Consider the following 23,289-nt stretch of genomic DNA (forward strand, 5'->3'; position numbering starts at 1 on the left):
CATTAAGACAAATTTATTTTACAAGTTGTTTTTCAAACTAAAGCTCAGCAATAAAATAAATGGAATTGCCTTCACAAAGTTACAAGATCAGACATCTAGTATTCTGTTGTGCAGTACAGGCTTCAGGAAGATTAATAGGATCATTTGGAGAGGAACTGCTATGCCCAAACTAGAAGGAAAAGATAAATGGCATAAAAGTTTAGTCACCAGTATACTGGGGCGATTTTAACACTTTCCATTTAACAGCATGTAGTAATAATTACAATAGTTAGTTATGTAAGGTGTCTTCAATTTTTAAGTTAATTGACGGGCAAGAAAGCTGGGATGCTGCGTCGAGGAGGGCGGATTGGGGCGGTGATTGAGAGGCAGAGCTCGTCACCCAGAGCAGACCAATGAATGCGGGCGGGTGTTGTGTTGTGCCTGGAGAGTTTGATCCCTCGGACTGTTATAAAGAAGCCACTCTCGCTGTTATGAAATTGGACCTCCGGGTAAAGTGGACGGTCCCTTGTTCGTTTCGCAGACAACGGAAAATAACATTTTTTCAGATCTTAATGCAAAAACTTTCCCCCCCCCAAATGGCGATGAGTTTTTGAGCTGCTTTTCGCTGTTGATTTCCAAGTTTCTGAAAAGTGTTGAGAAAGAAGCTGTATTAATAAGGAGCAGTTTTTACTGCACTTTGTCTTGCAGAGTTTGTGAAGTTGCTGTTGCTGAAGATGCTGCTAACTGCAGTGCTGTGTACCTGCTGGCTGCTGGTAGATGGCAGGATTACCAGGCGCTCCCCCAGCTGCTCCCAGATGTGCGATGTGTCCCAGTGCCCCGACCTGCCCCCGGTCTGCCAGGCAGGGCTGGTGCTGGACTCCTGCGGCTGTTGCCAGCTGTGCGGCGCCGCTGAGGGCGAGTCTTGCGGCGGCCGCTGGGACGAGGCCAGATGCGGAGAGGGGCTCCAGTGTTCGGTGCCGCCGGCGGCCAACCCGGCCAAGCGGCGGATCAAGGGCGTGTGCGTGTGTGCCAGCAGCGAGCCGGTGTGCGGCAGCGATGGCAGCACCTACCGCAACGTGTGCGAGCTGAAGGCGGCAAGCCGGCGGGCACAGACATTCAACCAACCGCCTGTCATCTTCATCCAGAGAGGAGCCTGCGGACTGGGTAAGAGAACCCACTGGGATGTGGACAATTGTGTTAATTTTCACTTGATAAGCATTTCCTTTTTCTTCATTAATGGGATGTGGGCTTCACTGCCTGGGCCAGCATTTATTGCCCACCCCTAGTTGCCCCTGAGAAGGTGGTGGTTAGCTGCCTTCTTGAACCACTGCAGTCCATGTGGTGTAGGTACACCCACAGTGCTGTTAGGGAAGGAGTTCCAGGATTTTGACGACAGTGAAGGAACGGAGATATATTTCCAAATCAGGATGGTGGCATTCCCATCTACCTGCTGCCCTTGACCTTCTGGATGGTAGTGGTCTTGGGTTTGGAAGTTGCTGTCGAAGGAGCCTTGGTAAAATCCTGACCATATATAACAAGATAAATATGTGGACTAGTGGACAATGTCTGCATATAAGTAAATAGTACATAGGCATATCCATATATTACTAGTGGGTTGACAACAGACTAATCTTTTATCATATATTTTATTTCATAGTTATGTTACACCTTGTGTTAGTGATTGTGCGTTCAGCATTCTTATCTACACATAAGAATAAGTCCACACTTTTTCTAGTGAGCCATAATCTGATATTCTATATATCATATTGGCCCAGAACTTCCATACCGGAGGGGCGGGTGGGGTGTAGTCAAACCTGGGAGGTAGCCCAGAAGATGCACTGGGGACTCCCGAAAGTTCCCAGGCAAGGACTATATACCAGTTGCCTGGGAAATTTAAATTTCTGATGGACAAATACCCTGCACCTGGAACCATCCGATGCTCCGATTTAAATCAGAGACTTCAGATGCTTCTGATTCTCTTAGCAGAATAGTTACCCAGGAAATGTTAGAAGGATTAAAACCACTTCTAATTCCTGGGTAACTATGGCACTGATAGCCCCTACCCTCCAACTCCTCCAGCTACACTCCTAGTCAGAAGAATAAAAGTGTAGTAAAAAGGGGCCGTGGGTTTACTTTCCCTGATGCTGCTGACCTGCACAGGAGAGTCCCAGGATCTGGTATGCTGCATATTTCTCACCAGGCCCGAGTCAGAAGGTCAGGTGAGAAATGTGCAGCTCCCGACTAAGGTAAGTAAAAATTCGACTGTGATTGCCACTCCTTGGAAGTTCTGCCCCATTGTGTTTAAACGTGTACTGTACTGTACTGTGATCAGTTTATGTGTGTATATGCCTGTAAAGGATTATGTTTGAGCATCAAATCCTAATGCTGTTGAAGAATGAAACTGTTTCAACTGTAGATTACTCCTGATAATTTAGTCCTTTTTTGCTAAAATTGAATTGTCCAAAAATTTGAATTAAATGTGGTTGAATTGAGAGGAGAGGCTGTGTTTGTGTGGATGTGTGTGTGTGTGAGTGTATGTATGTGTGGTCTTCATTTGCAAATCATTCAGGATGTTTTTGTTGCATTTCAAGATTTTTTCTAAGACTTGTTTTATTCACAAAGTCAAGTCCATAAATATTTTCTATGGCAATGGGCCTACTCTGTCTTCCAAATCCCAGCACTATACAATGCATAAATTGGTGAATAAGTGCTCTGGTACCACAATGAAATTTTGTTCCTTTACGGCTTATGAATTTTCCGCAAGTTTAATTGTGGCATTGTTGTAGAATGTTTGTGTTAAAGCTGATGGGAACCAAGATGATTGTGCACAAAAGACAGTAGGTTTTTTGTCCACTACTTGATGGTAAGTTGGCAGAATGCCTGCCCATTATATAACCTGCCTAAGGGGCAAGGTAGATACGTACATGAGAGTGAAAGGAATAGAAGGATCTGTTGACAAGGTGAGATTATGTAAGGTGGGAGGAGGCTCAGATGGAGCATAAAATCAGCATACAGAGCTGTTGGGCTGAATGGCTTGCTTCTGTGCTGTGCATTCTGTGTATTTGTTATTTTGTTCCACTAATTTCAATAGAATTATAACAGTGTGGATGATCCACTCTGCCAGATAACAGGAAGTCCTCACGTAACACCATCGTGCGCGACATCATTTTGCATTAATATCAATCTCCAACAATGACCTGTATTTGCATTGCACTGCTGCTGTTTCGCGTGAACGTCACTGTATGCCTGAATGTTCCCGTGTAACTCCCAAATTGAGCCTGCAAGAGCTGAATCTTGGGTGAGATGGGGAGCAGGCAATCTTGGGAAATGTTTGAGCTTCAGACAGATTAGAGCAGTCCAGATTTTTATTTGTGCTGGACCTAGGTTGTGCTGTCCAGCAGTGGTTTCCAGTTATCCTTTTAAAGACCATTGGCTAAACACTCACCTTCTTGTACAGTATGGGCGGGTGGAGTGTGCGCTGTGGAATTTTGTGAACTGTGCAAAACAACAGTTATCTCCCTAGCGCCATCTTGGTTGTCTTGAATTATGTGGTATTATTCATCAATCTTATGGTTACAAAACCATGTTTTATATTTTAAAAAATGACTTATGAATTCACTGGCTGGAAACCACTGATTGGCTTCCGTCTTTTTTTAAAATCCACATTCCAGTAACTTGAAACCATAGCTTCTAAGTTGATTGAAAGTTTGCATCACTGATCCTGATAAATTGCAAAGCCATTAATTGGAGCCAACCTGCCGAATACCCCAGCAGAGCCAATTACTGTGAAGGAGCGTAACTGGAATTATCTCCTAACTCACTAACAGAACATTTTGACAATCACCTGGGTGGAGTCTCTGCATTAGATGTAATCACCTTAAACAATGACCTCCGGCTGAGAAAGGAATCAACCCTAGTCATAATCTAATCAAGTTGAACCAATCCACCTGGAATTCTCTGGCCATGATCATATTTGGGTCATTGGCCTGTTGGAGTGAGAGGGGATCATGTGACAAGCCACCTAAATCTTTTTGTGTTTAAGAAGCAGTTTTATTTCCCTACCAGAAGCTGAAAAGACTCTGAAGTGGCAAAACCTTTGTCTAGGCTTTGTTCTCTCTCTCTCTCTCCCTCCATCTATCTTGCAAGCTCGAACCCTGTCTGCTGTTTGACTATCCATGTGCCGCAGACAGTGATTTTAAAAAGAACTCAACCCAGCAGCTGTTGTCTGCAGAACAGGTAAATTGTCCACCTTGACACGGAAACCAGAAGGACCACTGAGGACCTACAGGAACCTTATCACTTCAATCTTTATTGGACTCTAAAATTATCCCTTAATCTATCCTCCAACTTTGTAATCAATTTTTGTACTTGTAAACCTGTGTGTATGAGAGTGTGAAAATTTGAGTGTTTTTATTATTTTTCTTAGACAAGTTAAGTACAATGAATACAACTCTTTTTTGAAAAGAAAACTGAAGGAAACCTGTGCTTGTGTCTCTTATAGTCATAGTACATTACATTTAAGCACTAATTGAATTGGTTAGCATATCATTTATAAAAAATGTACTGTAGCCAAATTAGAGTAGGGAAAGAGAGGAGCCATTCAACCCTTCCTCACCTGATTGAAACAGAGATCTGGGGCCTGCATCCATAACGGAAACCATAGAAAAATGAGAAATTGGAAGCAGGAAATCAACTTGATCCCTAGAAGTATTTTAAAAACTTCCATACATGTTTTCTTGTGGTTTACAGTATTAGATACTTAAAATGTCTGCATAGAACAGAGTGAAATACTTGGGGCAGTGTACAAGCCTTATCCATTGAAGAGTTAGGGAGCACAGCCAAGCATTTAGAAACAGGTGCTTGCCCAAAGGCTAGAAAATCCAAAATCCTAAAACTTGTGACTGCCCGTTTTTCTATTGAATCTAAAGATCAGGAGATTAGGGCATGGAATCTGAAATGGACAGACTAGCATGGGCAAAGATAGAAGCAGTGGAGTTTGGAGTGAGAATTTCAAGTTTTAAAACACAATGGAAAGAGCAAGACAAGAAAAAAGGTAAAGATAATTCCAAAAAAAAGGGAAAAGAGAGAGAGGAAAGGAAGGAGGAAAGTGAATTCCAGGAAAGGGAGAGAGAGCAAGCTTTCCAGAGGGAAAAGCAAGAAAGGGAATTAAGGCAGCTGGAACTGAGTAGAGAAAGGTCCACTGTACCCAGTGAGGACATCACTAGTGAGGTAACTGCCCCTAGCTCAGGACTAAATGTTGAGCTCTTAAAGCACTTACAGCTGATAGCAATGTTTGATGACGGGCATGTGGAAGTATTTTTTGTCTCATCTGAAAAGCTTGTAAAGAAGTTCAAGTGGCCAACAGAGGTTTTGACCCTTCTACTGCAAAGTAAATTAATAGCAAAGGCCCATGAGGTTTATTCTCTATTGTCCAACAAGAGTTTGACAGACTGACATGACCAAAAATGCTATCCTGAGTGCATGCGAGCTGGTACAGGAGGATTACCAGTGAAAATTCTGAACTTGATGCAAACTTGCATCGAGTTCAAAAGTGTTACCCAACAGTCGAAAGCAAGTTGTTTATGAGATAGACTCCAACTATGAGAACCTCAGAGATGTGATTCTACTTGAGTTCAAAAATTAACTTCCCATTTCCATAACGGCCCATGTGGAGGGGTCCCTCAAAGCCAGACAACCAACCTCCATAGCATTGACTATATATTAACACTCAGACCCCCTAACTCAAAGTATATTTAGATCTGGTAATTCTTACAGGCTAGTGAGAGGTAGGAGGGGGGTAAATGAAGCCGAAATAGGCCTGAGAGTAAAGGGGAGTAGTGAAGAACAGATCAGTCCCCAGTTTTTAAAAGAAGGAACCAAGATGGTAAACCAGTAGTCGCCCACCCAGTGTGTTGTCAGTGCGGAAAGTCTGGACACCTGAGGGAGAATTGTTGGCATACCAAAACACCAATAGGGGGTGCTGCAAGATAGTGTCTATATCCATGAAGGTCATAAGCCTATGTTACAAAGTGTCAGAAGGCCAGAATACCTACCAGGACTTTTTGTTTCAAGGGAAATTGTTTAAAGAGAAATTGCCCCTCGTTCTTTTAAAAAGTCAGAAAAGGCAACACCTCAATCAATCAGAGTCCACTTGCCAACCAATCAGCACTCTCTTCTCATGCAGTATAAATTGTTGTTCCCTTTACATTGGTATTCTTATGAATCTGTCCTGAATCATGCAAGACGAAAAGCTTTGATGGCATGTCTCTCTTTTCAGCAATTATTAAAAACACTGATAAAGTAATAGAGTTTGGTAAGCTAACAACTCCTTTGGCTACTGTTAGATTAAGTAGAAATAAGCAGAGTGGAATTATGATGGACATGGAAAGACTGCTGGCAATTTGATTGAGCATCAAACTCAATGCCTCATGCATCTTAGTTTAATGCCTATTCAAGAAAAAGCTACAAGTTTATACATCTTAAGACAGAATATGGTGGAAGTTCAAACATACAGCCATTTAATGCTAGTTTTGGGTGGTTTGCAAGGTGCAACAAATGTTTAACTTGCATGATATTGTTGTAATTGGGGAAGATGCCAATGCTGATGATAAAGCAGCTGAATCTTTTGTTAAAACATTAAATGAAATCCATTGAGAAGGGTAGATACACTCCCCAACAAGTGTTTAATGTGAATGAAACCGGTTTATTCTGGAAAAGGATGCCTCCCAGGGCATACATTTTAAGAGAAGAAACAATTATACGAGGTTTAAAACAGTAAAGGATTGCCTGAACACCCAGTGCAATGAAAGGATATTCAAAGAACAAGATTTTTCTCTTAAGTAATCCATTGGGATTGAGGATGACTTGCTTCCACTCCAGGTTAATAGGTTCTGAGATGGCTGATAAGTCCAATGTGTGACTTGCAGACTCGCTACATATGGAGTAGGTGGTGCTTGAGAGGTTTGGTTGAAGGGTTGTTTGGAGGTTTGTGCTCTCTCCGGCTTGACTTCGCCTTTGCACATTTGTCATGAAGAGATATTAATGTATATAATGTTATTGGAATTTTTTTTAAATAGAGGTTTAGTCTGTGTGTATTAATTGGATTAAAGCCATCCAGTCTGGGTGCTTTGATGTCTAGTAGTTTTGAGATGTAAACAGTAAGGTAAAGGATGCATTTGCATTTTGTTACATAAATCATTCAAAGACTGGGGGCGGGGGGGTGGTGAAACCTTGCACCTAGCTAGGAGACACCAAGCAATGTTTATATTACTAATAAAATTGGTACTATGAAAGGGGTTCAAAGGGCCTGATGATACAATGAGAATTTACATTCAAAGGGACAGCTGGGTATAACAGAAAGGAATTTTGTGTGTGCAGGTCAAAGGCGTGTAAGATCGAAGCCTGTAAATCTACCACTTCGTAAGGTGAAAAATGCTTTGCCTGTTGTCTCTTTAATTCTATTGGTTATTGTTGCCTTGGTGGAGATTAGTTTGGGAATTGGTTAAAAATTCTGATAGGACTAGTTTGTAGCCATGTGTTTGTGTTTAATTTGTTGTAAATTAATAAATGTCTCATTTAGTTTGATATAAAAACCCCTTGAGAACTGGTGGCCTTATTCATGAATCTAGAGCTGGAACTCAAAACATACCAATTAAAAATATAGGTTACGATGGTTGTTTAAAGACCCCTTCTGAGGATTTTAAATAGCTCAGCCTTTACAAACTGCTGTGTCATAGCAATGTTCCCGACAAAGTCTCTCAATGTGTTTGGTGCCTCCCTAAATGAGCCTTCAGCTACCTGTTGTGTGGAGAGCAGCTAAGAAGGCATGGGTAACCCAAGCAATATTTGAGGATTGGTTAACATCCTACTCTTGTCCAGCTGTCGAGCGTTATTGTTCAGCAAATAATCTTGCCAGCAAAGCACTGCTCCTCCTGGGCATCCTACAGCTCTTGATGACCTCAGTGACAATGTTAAAGTGATCTTCCTACCAACCTACATTACCTCTATTTTCAGTGTGTGGATCAAGGGGTGATTGCAACCTTCAAGGCCTATTACCATAGAAAAGTATTTGGACAGGCCATCACGAAACTGAAGGTGATGATGATCTTGGTCTAAAGGAATTTTCAAAGAATTATAGCATTGTTAAAGCCATTGATAACATTTCTGTGGCATAATATGAGCCTAGAATTTCATTTAGTTTCAGAATAATCCATAGATCTGGGTCCTGTGGGCAGCATTGGTTGACACCACCTGAAAAGCAACTGGCCCCATCAAAATGAGGAAAACATTTACTTTATTCTCAGCGGCTGTTTTATTTGCTTTCAACCAAATGTGTAAGCTTCATTTGTAATTGTGCCAGTCCTTTTTGATAAATTTGAATTCCCCTACCAATGACATTTTTTCCAAGTATATACTGTGCACACTCCATTTTTATCTAAATATGATGTACTCATGGAGCAATCTTTCAAGTCGTTCAGCTTCCTCAAAATCAACTTTCGGTGTTCCAAAAATGTGTCACAACATTCTTCAATTCATCAATTCTTAATTTCTCAAATGAAGTGTGAAAGAGAATTCCACCCCAGCTTCATTGGTATCTTCCTGTTAAGAATTGCAATGATTAATACTGACACATTTTCAACTGCAGGCAGCCCTTATTGAACAGCCTCATGAACACATCCCCAGCAGTGAGGATAGTATAACAAAATGCTCAGCTATTGCACTATCTAACAGTCCCGTTTTCCAGGCTCCAATTAATTATGTTAAGTGAAGACTTCCTATACACCCCAGATGGTAAAAATGAAAATCTTTCAAGTGTATCAGAGTCAGAGCTATAAGTATCTGGCTGAAAATTATTGCGGCATCAATAAAGAAAACAATAAACTCCAATGAGTGGTTTTAGTGAGTAGATACTATTCAATCTTAACTTGACTTTTTAAAGCTGGACTTTGAAATAGTAAATTTACTGGAAGGATGAACTGAAACTTCTGACTATCGTTTGCATATCTTGCATTCAACTTCTGTCCAATTCATTAATTAACATGGTTAACATATAAAATGAAGTATCATTTATGCATGTATTTCCAATTTAATTGGGTTTTGTGTGTGAGAGAGAAGTTAGTGCCACTGAAATATAAATGCTGAACAAACAGATTGTGTATAGACTTGAGGTTTTGCCAACTATTTCTAACATGTTTTGTTAGAAATACCTAGATTGAAGTAGACACTCTGATATTAAATTTGGAAGTGCCTTGCCCTGATTAACTGTAGCCAATGAGGCACTCTATCCAAACTTTCTGGCCATGTCCCTGATTTGAATGATGGTGCTGGGGTTCTTAAAGCTCTCATATTCCTCTCAGTTCTTTCTCTACTTGTCCTCCTCCCAAAAAGAGGAAGTAACCTACTGACTTAGGACTCTATCAATAAGGATGACTTCATCAAATATGTTATAACCCAGCTTTTGGGTATATTGCCTGGGATATTTCCCAATCTGAGTGACACCGTGAGCTTCACATGGAATTAGGGAAGCATTATGATATATGACACCTTTCCAGAGACTCAGCCCACCATCCTTCCCATAATGCCATATGTGACTGGCAAGATACTATAATTTATAGTCTTTTGGTAGTACAGAACATGAGTATTGCTGAAAAGAGGGATTTTTTGCTGAAAATTTTTGTCTTGTAGTCATCAGGACAATTCGCAAGAAAATGCCAATGTCCAGGGAAACAACATATTTATACTGTATGAAAGGAGAATACTGATTGGTTGGCAAGTGGATTCTGGTGGTAGAGATAATACCATGGCGAATGCACCAGTTGACAGTGACTGACAGTTAACGGCCAAGCATTGTTTGAAATTTAAACCAGGCAGCTTGACCCTGATTGGTCAAGACATTGCCCAGGGGAATGAATCAGTGAATGCCTGTCACTTTTTTTGTTTAGGCACAATGTGCACACATGTTCTTTCTGTCTGCAAAGGCAGGGCCCTGTGTATTAACATAAATAGCTTCCAAAACACGCAAATGCACCACACTGGGAGCCCAAAGACTGGCGTTTTGCATCAAACAGAATGTTCCTTCCGCTGTTCGCAAGGAGCAAGGTATGGACTGTACCCAACCAGCCCGTGCTTTCAAAACTGAATACCCAACATTAGATATGATTCCACGATTGGGCAATATTTACTAAATATTCCTCAGTTTGCTAAGAGTTACGCTGACAACTAATTTAAGATTGTCAGTCAGGCTCGCAGGGTGGTGCATTTGTGTGTATTCAAAACTACATACATTAATACATAGGGCCCTGTTCTTTGCATACAGGAAGAATATGTACACACATTGAGCCTGTTTCAGCTGAACAAAATAAGTGACAGCCATTCACTGGTTCATTCCTTGTGGCAATGCCTTGACAAATCAGAGTCAAGCTGCCTGGTTTAAATTCCAAACAATGCTCGGCAGTTAATTGTCAGTCACCATCAACAGGTGCATTCTCCATGGCAATGCCTCTACCAATCAGAGTCCACTTGGCAACCAATCAGCACTCTCCTCTCATACAGTGTAAATATGTTGTTTCCCCTGACATTGGCATTTTGTTGCGAATTACCCTGATGAGTGCAACATGAAAAGCTTTGACAAGAAGTCTCTTTTTTCAGCAATATTATAATTTAGCAAAGTATGCAAAAATAATTTGATTGAATAAAAGCCTCTCTTCTCTGGGCCTGTTTTACAGCCTTATTTGTTATAATTTAGCGGAATGTTTTTTTCAAAGGCAATCATAACTGCCAAATTGTTGAGAGGACTATCTGCAGGTTTTCTTTACAGATATCTGATAAGCAGCTATGCAAAAACATAATATAACAAAATGCCAACCAGTTAGACAAGTCAATAGTATCCTGAAAATCTAGGGGAAGATCTTCTCTGTGCACTATGTTTGACATTGTAAGCCTGATCTGCATAAATAGTTTGATTTTGTTGCACCTCGTGGCACATGGACAATCATTACCCCAGTTTATAAATTAGTTGAATCATGTGGATTGAGCATGAAGGACCACTGACGTTTCCGATGCATTAGATAATATCAGAAATATTTCATGTTCAAGTTGCAATGGAAGTTAGTAGATTTGCCAAATACTAAATGACCATGAATTTTCTGCAGACTGATTCAACGGTATTCTAATTTATAATGACTACTGTTGAATAAGAATTGACGGAAAATGGCGGGATGGGTCAACCAAACAGACATTGAGAAAATACTTTTTTCTATGATTGGATTGAGGCTTAGTGCTATTTAAAAACATATTTTCGAGGCTAGTAAATGCTAACCTTCTGTGTCATAGTGTTGTTGAGCCAAACCTCACCCAGTGTTGGGCTACATTCTAGTACTTTTTTGGAAGAAAGTTATTATTTAATCTGAACAGTTGCATTATTGTTAAAGATCACGAGGAGCCTGCTTTGCAAAACCCCTCATTTAAAAAAAAATACTTCAAGCAATTTTATATCATTTTGAAGGTAATATCAGTATTTTGGCATGATGAACTTCTGTACTCAGCTCAAAGATCATGAGGATAATACAAGTTGAAACAAACCAAGCACCACAAATCTGGAGTAAATCAAAATACATTGGCTTGCATTTTCCTTTCCCAATAGCAGCGAATGCTGAGATGTTTGCCACTACTGAAGGCCACAATGTCACCATAATTTCTGGATGTCTCACAACTGAAACCCAGAGCCCGTATTGATGATTCTTCTGTTCTGATGCTTGAAGTGGACCATTATTTTGAGAATTTTGCCTATTTGACCTCAACTTGCGAGGATATTTTTACATGCAAAGAGTTAAGCCTCAATCATGGGTGTAAGTCAGCAAAGAAGGGCTAAAATATTCGTGAAGAATAAATTCCATGCAGGTTAGAAGAAAATATCCGACATTGTGTCCTGACATTGTCAGGACTGAGGAGCCGGGGTGGGTCAGTAGGTGTGGGGCGTGCAGGGAGAGGGGGGGGTGAGGAACTGGGCATCCAGAGTGGAGCCGGGGGAGTGGGGGAGGTGATGGTTGGAAGAAGAGCTGGGCTGGGAGGGAGAAGAGCTGGGTGACATTGATGCCTGAAGCACAGACCCCAGCAGACTTGTAAAAACGGTTATACAAGTGTTAAAAGTATTTAAAATTTTATATTAGTTTTAAAAAGTGTCAACTGTTTAAAATATATAAAATCATAATAAAATCTCACCTGTTGAGCTGAAGACTGTCCTCAAGGAGCATGTCTTCAGCTTGTGGTGTCACTAGGGAGCATGGCTTCGTTGGTAATGTGCTAACATTGGAAGACCTTGCTATTTTTCTGAGACTAGGCCCACTCCAGCAAGAAGAGGAAATTCTTGCCACAGACAATGAACCAGGTAAATTTGTATATATTTGTGCAGTGGCTGCACCAATGATGGGAAAAGCTGGGTCAGTAAGTGACAGTGTATGTGTAGTGGTTTCAGTAACAAATTTCATGCAGCTTTCGGTATAAGCATGATTTTTTTCTATTCAGGCTATAGCTGATAATGCTGTTGTTGAGATACGGCAGGCGGTATTTGCCAGGCTGATCAAATCCACAACAGAAACTTGGCCACACTATCACAACAGTTTTGCAATTTGTATTTATTACAAGAAGTTTTATGCACTGAATTCAGAAGTAATGAGCCCACTAATACCTTTTAGAGATTTTAAAAATTAAATTAAAACATTTATTAACAAAAGAAACGAATAAAACACAATTACACAGTTACTTAATATTACAACAATTCCCAAAACTCACAATTGACTAGACTCCAAACTACACATCCCCTTTTAAGGCAACAGTCCAAAATAGATTTTAAATTTATAGAGACAACCCAACAAGGTTACCACAAGCACCCACTCGACAGTGGAATTCCAAAGGCTTTTAACACAACTTTGGTTCCTGGAACAGCAGACTTCTGCAAAGTGATTAGAAGCTTTTCCCCCAAATCTGTTTCACACGGTGTATCTTTCAGATTTCACATGGCCACACACCACACTGCCTTCAACCCTTCTTTAAATATATCTCTCCTTGTTTGATTTGTAAATCCCATTGTTCCCCCATGTCTTTGGAATTTACTTTTCCAATAATATAAAAATATTTCATGTTATTATGTTCAGCACTTCTGGGAAAATTAGACAACACAACCTTGCCCTATTTATCTTGCTAGCCACAAAAACCTTTGAAAACCTTGTCTCTTTGAAAATCCAGCAATTTTTCCTGTTATCTAAAACTACAAATTCCCCTTTACTTAGCTTACCCATTAGCATTTCAAAAACATTTTTACAACTAACTCTTTTGATAATTTAAACCTTGCAACCTACCCATCTTAATTTAACTAAATCAGCCACACACAGAACCACGCACATGCACACATACAAACACGTAAAAAACACACACACATACAAGCCTACTTTACATTAACCCACAATAATATTATGAAAAATATGATAGCTTTGTGACACTGTGATGATTTTTGTGTTTTTAGTAGGTGAATGAAGTGCGCAGCTTTGGTGAAAAAGTCTGCTTACCACTTGATTGTATGTTTATTCCATGATTTGGAACAAATTACTTTATACTCCAGCTCTAGTGTAATCATGCATACCACATTATTTATAGTCCTCGCCACTACTGTTAGAACAGCAATGTGTATTTATATAGCACTTTTACTGCAGTAAATTGTCTGGCACTGTTTCACATATCTGTGCAGCGAGCTTGTTGATGTAAAGCGCATTTCTGCCTGACTTTGTTCTGTAAGCTAGTAAGCTTTTATTATGTTGCACTCAGGTTTCAAACTTACTGCTGCAAACAGACCAAAAGGCATGCATGTGGTTGATAAGGTATAAATTGTGCCCATCCATTCTGCATGCGAAGAGAAAATTCCCCAGTTGCTCTTGGTTTCATTAGGAATTTTGTTCTTGAAAAGAATTCAAACTGGGAAACATATTCCAAAGTTAAAACTCTGCAACAACAACAAAATTCACATTTCCAGTCCAAGCTCAAAACAATGCAGTAACTTGGAATACCGATTAAAAATTACGTTTTTTAGTTTTGCTGAGAAACTTCAAAGGGACCAAATTGACACTGTATTTTCCAGATTATTTTGTAAATTTTAAAATGAGTTGGTTCAAATGTCAAAATTTTCCTAAATTTTGGCCAAAACCCACCCCTATAGCTAAATAGCTGCATGCTGTGCAGTGTTAGGCAATTTAACAATAAGAGGGAGGCAGCACCTGTCGAAGTGCTGAACTCTCTTGGCAGTAAGATGAAGTCAGGATGATGATTGGATGCAAGGCCAGGCAGGGTGACAGCCAGAGAACTTTTTTGTCTGGGGAGAGATGGACTTTTTTTGAGAGGATAATAAACACAGCAATGGATGGAGATAATGCTTTTAATCAAAATGAATTAGGGAATGAGAGATTGGTAGAATTTCTTGGTATTACTAATGAATAGTAATGATAAATTACTTAATACATAATGTGGATTGGAAAAGGAAAGTTTCTTTTTAGAATTTGCCAATGGAGAGGTGAGTTGGTTTTGGATTCACCCAGATGTGGAATGTCTTTGCCTTGACTCAGGGGCACCACCCTCACTGCTGAGTCAGATTTGAACACACAATTTAGTGTGATGCATCTGCAGAGTACTGAGGGAGTGGTGCGTTGTGGGAGGGGCCCTTTTTTTTGGATAAGATGTTAAACCGATGCCCCATCTATTCTGTGATCACATGGCATGATTTGAAGGAGAGCTGTGGACTTGGAATCATAAAGCATAGAAAGAGACCATTTGATCTGTTGTGCCCATGCCGGGAAAGAGCTGTCTGAATAATCCCACTCTCCTGCTTCCTTCCATGTGACCCTGCAATTTTCTGCCCTTTTAAGTATTTATTCAATTGCCTTTTGAAAATTATTATTTAATCTGTTTCCAGCACTCTTTTCAGGCACTGCCATTCCAGGTTGTCATGATTTACTGCGTAAAAAAATTTTCAACTTCCTTCTGTATTTTCTGCCAATTATCTTAAATCTGCATCCTCTGGTTACTGCTCCTTCTGCCAGTGGAATCTGCTCAATTTTAAATGCCTCTATTAAATCTCCTCTTAACCTTCTGTCCTCGAAGGAGAACAACCCTAACTTCTTGCATATCTCTGCATAATCAAAGCCCTTCATCCCTGGTGCTGTTCTAGTAAATCCCCTCTGAACCCTCCCCAAGGCCTGGACATCCTTTGTTGTAAAGTCTGGTGTGCAGATTGTCACAATGCTCCAGCTGAGGCCTAACCAGTGTTTCATAAAGGGTGAGCATAACTTCTTTACTTTATATGCCTGATTTTAAAATTCTCACCTTTGTTTTCAAATCGCTCCATGGCCTTGCCCCTCCCTATCTCTATAATCTCTTCCAACTTCACAATCCTCCCAGGCACTGTTTGAATTGTGGCCTCCAGCACCCATGATTTTAATCAGAAGGGGAGGCGGTGGCGTAGTAGTATTGTCATTGGACTAGTGCTCCAGAGGCCCAGTATAATGCTTTGGGGACCCTGGTTTGCACCCCACCACAGCAGATGGTGAAATTTGAATTCAATAAAAAAAATCTGGAATTAAAAGTCTAATGGTAACCATTAAACCATTGTCGATTGATGTAAAAACCCATCTAGTTTAGCGATGGAAACCTGGTCTGGCCTACATGTGACTCCAGACCTACAGCATTCTTAAAGCCACTCAGTTTTCGAGGCCAATTAGGGTAATAAATGCCCCACCGCCACTCACATCCCATGAACAAATATAAAAAAAATCTCTCCACCATTGGTGGTTGTGCCCTTATTTGTCTAACCCTAAGCTCTGGATATCCTCCCTTCACCTCTCCGTCTTCCTGATCTCTCTTTCCTCCTTTTAGACAATCCTTAAAACCGACCTCTGTCATCTGACTTAGTATCTCCCTATGTGGCTCAATGTCATATTTTAGTTTATGCTTTTGTGAAGCACCTTAGGACATTTTATTATGTTTAGGTATTATGTTTAAGGCACTGTATAAATATAAGTTGTTGTTGCTTTTATGCTCTGTGGCCTCATGCAAGGCAAGGGCATTAAAAAATGAAGAAATGTAGAAATACCCCCAATCTGCAGCATATTACTGCTTTACGGTGATGGGTTTCATATCATGTGGGGCTCCTGCTGTCAAGAAGCGGGACACTTCATTAGCACATTAATATCAGGCTGCCATAGTGCAATTGGGAGGCTGATTTATTTCAATAGTTGCCACACGGTTGTCTAATTTGTTTGTTTAAATTTTTCTTGCAGGTCAGAATGACCCAAACAGCCTGCGACATAAATATAATTTTATTGCAGATGTGGTGGATAAGATTGCTCCTGCTGTGGTTCACATTGAACTTTTTCGTAGGTATGTAAGCCCTTTGTTGATTTGCTTTGTGTATTTGCTCTATAAGTCAGTTTGTTAATAAAATTTCTGCAGACAAGTGATGACTAGGAAATGATTTGCTGTCATTTATTGAGAAAATGTTTCTAAACCTAAGTTGTTGAGCTGTGACAATGCAGCAGAAGTGCAAAGATGTTTTCCTAAACTATTACTATACATAGATAACGTGCATGTTATCTGCACATTAATTAAACATTCAGTTCAAAGCTTTAATATCAGGTTAGATTCTTTATCATGTTTTTGCAGTTTCATTCCTTCTGGTTCCTTAATTGAATAGTTTCAAAACGTTGGTTGCTTCAGTTTCATTCTTTGCATGCAACAAGAAAACTAAAAATAATGGGCAATTTTTCCAGGAAATAAATTAGAACATATTGCCTACTGACTCATTCCTATAAAAAAGTGTAAAATTTACTTGCATGTCATCAAATTACAACTCTATTCCATCAAGCATAAAAAATCTGGTTTATTAATAAGTCCCCATACAATTCTTTCATTCAACTGTATACATTTTCCTTCCACAACATGCTGTCACTTGTCAATATCCATCACAGGGAAGGGTTTTGAAATTTAATCAGATAAGCGGTCGCAAGCAAAAGCAAACTTTGCAAAGAGATACTTTCTTTATCATTTCATTTCTGAAATCGAAAGAACAATTGTGCCAGCAGTGAGCATCCTTCATGGACGTTTTCCCCCCTATTCCTTCATGTCATGCTATACCCATACTCCAATCAGTGGGAAATAGCTAATCAATTAAGAAGCACTGACTTATACTGTCTAAAGTCTTCTGATATCAGTGGTATACCTCTCCTGGAGTAAGTGCCTTGAGTGTTATATAAACCCAAGTTGTTGTTGCCATTCCTTCCCACTAATCTAGATAGAGGCAGCAAACCAATAGAGCTCAAAATATTATAGGGAAAGTTTATATTGATTCAATGTTCAGTTGTAAGGCTGACTGCTGTGAATAATTTAATTGGTGGAAATCATACTTGCATGCAAATAAATGGATAAGAATCTATATCGAATATAAAAGATTATGTAAATAAAAGTTTTAAATAGTTAATTGCATTCAGTAAAGCAGAAGTAATTTGTGTGTGAAAAATGTCGAGCAAATTGGTAATTTCTGAGCTAAAGCAATTAATTAAGTTTTGCAGTCAAACATTATATTGTTATACTGGAACAAACAGTGACAAATTTAATGCCACTCTTGTCAAGTTTATGTCAGCAAATCCAGTAAAGTTCTGTAAGTAATTTGTTAATTCATTTATTTTAGGTCAACTTATTCAAACCGTGAACTATCTGTTGCAAGTGGCTCAGGCTTCATTGTGTCTGAAGATGGATTGATAGTGACCAATGCACATGTGGTTACAAACAAGCATAGAGTGAAAGTGGAGCTTAAGAGTGGAGCCACATACAATGCCAAAATAAAGGACATAGACGAAAAAGCTGATCTTGCTTTAATTAAAATAGACCCTCCGGTAAGTTATCTATTCTGTGGCATTTTAGTTAACACATAGACTAATGATGAATATTATTTACTATCTCTTACAGATCTTTTCACTATGAATAGAAGCTACTGATTCTCTCAGTATTGACCTACTATATCCTAAAAACTCTAATCTTTCACATTTTCAGAGTCAGATTTCTAAATTCAGTCTTATTGTTAGACTATGTTAGAAGTTCAGTGGAACTCCATAGAAAGTTGTTCTGTTTATAAATACAAATGACCTGCCAATATGATGCATAGCATTACATAGCAGGTTGGCACACTTAATAAAATTTAAATGCTGCTGAGGACATGACTTGCTGGCTGGTTTGCATAAATAATATGTTTCTGCTTTAGCTGCAATTAGGAAATTGCACCAAAAATACATTTGAAGAGGTTAGTGTGAAGTTTCGGTTAAAATTCATTTGCATAATCACAAACATCTGGGGCTGACTCTTCCACGGAGTGGCAGTCACCATTAGATTGCTATTCTGCTCCTATTTTCCTACCTTACGCTGCAGCTCCACATTTCTTGCCCGGATTGAAGTGGGCCTCCTGAGAAATGTGGAGTGTACCTGTTCTGGGAGTCCTCCCTTTATAGTGTAGGAGTGTTGGGGGAAGCCAAGCCATGCCCCCAGCACCAGCTGCCATATTCCGGTAAGTTTAAATGTCCGAACCCCTTTGACAAGCTAGGAGAAAAGGCAAATGGGTAAGGGGATAGGATAGGGTGGGGGATTAGGTGTTTGGAGGTGATCAGGTGGTGGCATAGTTGGGGTTGGTGGTAGTCAGGTGTTGGTCACACATTTAAACATTTACTATTGTGGTAAATTATCTTTTTAGTCATCACTTAGTTTCCTTAGTCAATTTATATTAATTTTATAATAATTTCTATCATTATCTGGTGTTATAACTTAGTTAATTGTGAGCCTTTAGTAACAAAATAGATTCTACTCTTGAGATCAGAAACATAAATATCAGTCTGCTGCCTCTGCATCACTCTGGAGACCCATTTAATTTTTAAATACAGCCTTCAGCCATTTTGAGCTTACCATCACCACCAATTCCTACAGCTTCAAGTATTTATTTATAAATTCAGTTAATATTACCCACAAATAATTCTGGATTTTGTCTTGATGTATTATGTAACAAGTTAAATTTCTTAAGGAAATGCTGGCCGATTTGGGAGGATATTGGTAGATTGTACTTCCTGCAGAACATGATTTAAGCATTGCTCCTGCAGGCATATGATGAAATGTAGTGCATTTGTAAACATTAAAAATGATTTAATAGAATTTGAGCTAATAAGTTAAACTGCAAGTATCATGTTTACTGAATGGACTAAAATTTCCTTTTCATCCAGGGAATTCTCCCTGATATCCTGGTCAATATCTATCCCTTAATCAACATTGTGAAATAAAGATCTCTCAAATTATCTGGTCATTATCATATTGCTGTTTGAGGGAGCTTATGCACAAATTGGTAGCTACATTTCTTACATTGCAACAATCAACCTACTTCAAAAAGTGCTTTATTGTCTACAAAGTGCTTTAGGACATGCTAGAATCTCAGGATGCGAGATAAAAGTGACTTTCCTTTTATTGTTTTTATTCTTTTGAGAGACTGTGAAACACCTGGTTAAATATCCACTTTAAGAGATATTAGAGGCTGATTAAACATGAATCTGAAAATGATCCTTTAATTACACATTGGTTTTGCACCTAGTTTTGTCAGTTGATTGATTATTATTGCAACAAAGAGTTGCATAACTCATTCCATAACTAACAAATATCTCCCTAAATTGAAATAGTCTTAATTGAACTTGTACAGTCGGGGCACATAGGGGAATTGCATTAGTTGTCCTTTATTTGCACGTCCTTTCAAAATGTCGTTTTATATAAACTGGATCAGCCAAATAGCCTGGAATTGGCTATATCTCCTGAAGTCTTCCTTTCCTCGCCCTAACCAGGGATTTGCTGGATCCTGGACTCCTGTTGGTGGATTTGAGTTCATTGAGTATCCCAGTTCACAGCCATCCCAAAATCCTTTTCCACTGAGGAGTGAATGTCCTGATCTTAAGGATTTACTGCTCTGGCAGCCTTTACAGGGCAAGGTGGCTGCTGCAGAGTTAGAGATCCCAGCCAGATATTGGCATGGGTGCAGGAGTGGGATTAATGTTTCACAGTCCCCATTCTGTGACTCTCCTGTGTGATGTAGCTGCTAATGTATGAAGTCCTTGGGATGGATAGGGGGATGTTAACTCATACCTGATGTACTGATGGTGAAAGATGTCTGGGGCTGCGAACTCTGGCATTTCTGGAGGCCTGACCATGTGACCCCTGACCATATGCCCTCATTACTCAATCTTGCCACTTCTTGCGGGCTCCGGAGGTGCTCCCACATCCCCGGGCTCTCCCTGACTACCAACTTTCAATTGTTCCTGACACCAACTTGTTATTCCACAGACTCCTGGACAATTGGTCTCAATTCTCTGCAATGAAGGGAATGACGCAATAGGTTGGAGGCAGGAAATTACACAGTTGAACCCAGTACAATGGGCACCTGTAGGCTGAATGTAGGGTAGAATGAAGAGTTCTTTACCCAGCCACCATATTGCAGAGAAACGACTCTATCCCAGGGATAAAGCTGTACAACCAGTCAGTCCCAGAAACAGAGTGGTTTTCCTATCACCATGATTGTTGGATGAAGATATCTCCGTTCCACAAAAGCTGTTTCTTTCACTTGCTGCCACCTTGTGCTTACTTGCATGTCACATGTTTTAATTGTTAGCAGACTTGGTGCATTGAAGGCTGCCTGAAGTTTGTAACTTGTGAGTTTCCATAATTTCAGGATGAAGCTTGTAATTATTACAATGCAAGGTATTTGGAACTGTCAGTAAATGCCCTTTTATTGCATTTGTCTTTTTGAGGGTGTCAGTTGTTTAGGGTTCACTATAATTAATCATATGGTAGTCCTTACTGAAATATATACAATGCTAAGTCTAAATGGAGGCATTTCAGGGCACCTCAATCCCATTTAGTGCACACCTTGTTCCACGTGGGAACTCCAGGATGCATCAAGTGTCCGGGCATCCACGAGTGCAGGAAGTGTCATCAGCTGGTGGAACCCGAGTAGCTTGCTCTTTGAATAACTCTTCATTGCCCTAGGTGTTTGGGAATAGTACACAAGCATGGCTTCACGTTAAAATCATCTGCAGTTTAACCAAGCAGCAATGTCCTTTGCTGCTTGCAAACCTGGCATTTCTTCTCTTGAAATGTGTGTCCTGGAAGGTATCCTTTTCCGGAATAAATGAGTCTCATCCCTATTAAACACTTGTTGAGGAGTATATCCACCTTTCTCAATGGTTTCACTAAATGTTTTATTGAAGGATTCATTTATCGGCATTGGCAACTTCACCACTTACAACAATGTTATGTGAGTTAGCAGATTTGTTAAACCTTGTAAACCACTCACAACTGACATTAAATGGTCCTATGTTTGAACTTTCACCAGAGCCTGTCTTATGATCATTGTGCAAACTCCTTCTTGAATAAGAATTGAACTTAGAGGTATGAGTTGTTGAGCTTGATGTTCAATTCAGATGGTTAGCAGCCTTTCCATGTCCATCATAATCCCACTCTGATGATTCCTACTTGATAAAACAGCAGGCAAAGGAGTTGTTAGTTCACCAAACACCTCTTTGCCCTTTTGTCTATGACATCTTTTGGCAATCTCCACCTATCACTGGCCCTCTATCCAGCTCTACCTGTCCACCACCCCCCCCCCACAACTTAAAGCAGCTTATATTTCACCTCTTTTCTATTTTTCCTTAGTTCCGATGAAAAGTCATTCGGACTCGAAACGTTAACTGTATTCCTCTCCGCAGATGCTGTCAGACCTGAGTTTTTCCAGGTACTTTTGTTTTTGTCCTATTACTTTATCAGTAGTTTTAATGATTGTTCTCACTGTTGCTGCTGGCCAGTCAAGAGCTCCAGCAATATCCCCTGCATGTTCACCAGTTTCAGAGCACTCATTTGAAGTGTAACTTGTTTTTGTTGTCCTTTCTCAGCAGAAAGCACTTCATAATCACTGGCTCTAGCTTATTATGAATGAATTTTATGGGTAAAATTAACAAATAATACCACAACAATTCGAGATAACTAAGATGGTGACAGGCGATATCTGTCATTTTGCATGATTCACAAAATGGTGTGGTGCACACTCCACCTGTCTGTACTGCACAAGGTGATGAATGTTTAACCAGTGATCTTTAAAAAGATCACTGGAGACGACTACTGGACAATGCAACCTGGGCCAGCACAAGTAAAAAATCTGGATGGCTTTCCTGTCTGAAGCTCATAACCACCTCCCAAGATTGCCTGCTCCCCACCTCAACCGAGCAGGCTCAATAAGGAAGTTACACGGCAAGGTCCAAACATACGGTGACATTAATGTGAAAAAGCAGTAATGCAATGCAAATGCAGAATATTAATTAGCGATCAATGTTAATGGGAAGCGACTTTGTGTGGCACAAAGCTCAACAAGGCCTTGTTGTATTATGTGCAATTCTGGGCATCGTTTTTTAGGAAAACTGAGAAGACTTCGGAGAGCGTGCAGAAAAGATTTACAAGAATGGTTCCATGGATGTGAGCTTCAGTTGCCAATGAAGTTTAGAAGCTGAGGCTCTACTTAAAGAAGAGAAGTATATGAGGAGATTTGATAAAGGTGTTCAAAATCATGAGGGGCTCAAACAGAGCAGACAGAGAGAAATTATCCCATTGGTGGAAATGTCAAGAACCAGGAATGCACTGCTTGAGAGTGTGGTGGAGCCAAGTTCAATCATGAGTTTCAAAAGGGAATTGGATGAGTACCCTGGAGAAATTTTGTAAGATTATGAGACAAGGGTAAGTTAGTGGGATCAGTAGAGTTGCTCTTGATAAGGACACAATGGGCCAAATTTGTGCTGCAACTATTCAGTGATTCTATATTAGTGTAAATTTGTGTACATTTATGAACTTGCCAAACCACAAAATTTTGATAAACATGATCCAAACATTTAACTTACAGAATATGATTAGAAATTTTCATTGTTGAAAATAGGATTCTGAAACTAAGATATCCAGATGGCACAAGCAACAAGGACCTATAATTTAGAAATTAGGACAGTGGTTGTGTAATTGAGGTAATCTTTTTGTATCACCATGATAAAAGTTATGTTGAAGGATTTGCTTGCGATATGTAACTTCTGATTGTTTTGCTGTGTTGCAGGCAGAGACAAGCATTTCCACAGTAAAATATGATAGATAATCATGCTGGCAAAACACTACACTTCAGTGGTGAATTTGTATTTATATAGCTCTTACTACATTACAAAA

General features: G+C 39.7%; 1 protein-coding gene across 1 annotated transcript in view; it reads left to right on the forward strand.

Moving 5' to 3' along the window:
* Positions 1–385: 385 nt before the first annotated feature.
* The window catches only part of htra1b (HtrA serine peptidase 1b), a 45,424-nt gene continuing 22,520 nt past the window's right edge, over positions 386–23,289 (forward strand). Inside the window, exons 1-3 of the mRNA XM_041210223.1 lie at positions 386–1,143; positions 16,299–16,398; positions 17,705–17,909. Of these exons, the coding sequence (XP_041066157.1) occupies positions 714–1,143; positions 16,299–16,398; positions 17,705–17,909 (735 nt within the window). The 5' untranslated portion in view covers positions 386–713. The remainder of the gene's footprint in view (positions 1,144–16,298; positions 16,399–17,704; positions 17,910–23,289) is intronic.

This window comes from Carcharodon carcharias, chromosome 17 (assembly GCF_017639515.1).
Source record: "Carcharodon carcharias isolate sCarCar2 chromosome 17, sCarCar2.pri, whole genome shotgun sequence".
Classification (NCBI taxonomy): Eukaryota; Metazoa; Chordata; class Chondrichthyes; order Lamniformes; family Lamnidae; genus Carcharodon; species Carcharodon carcharias.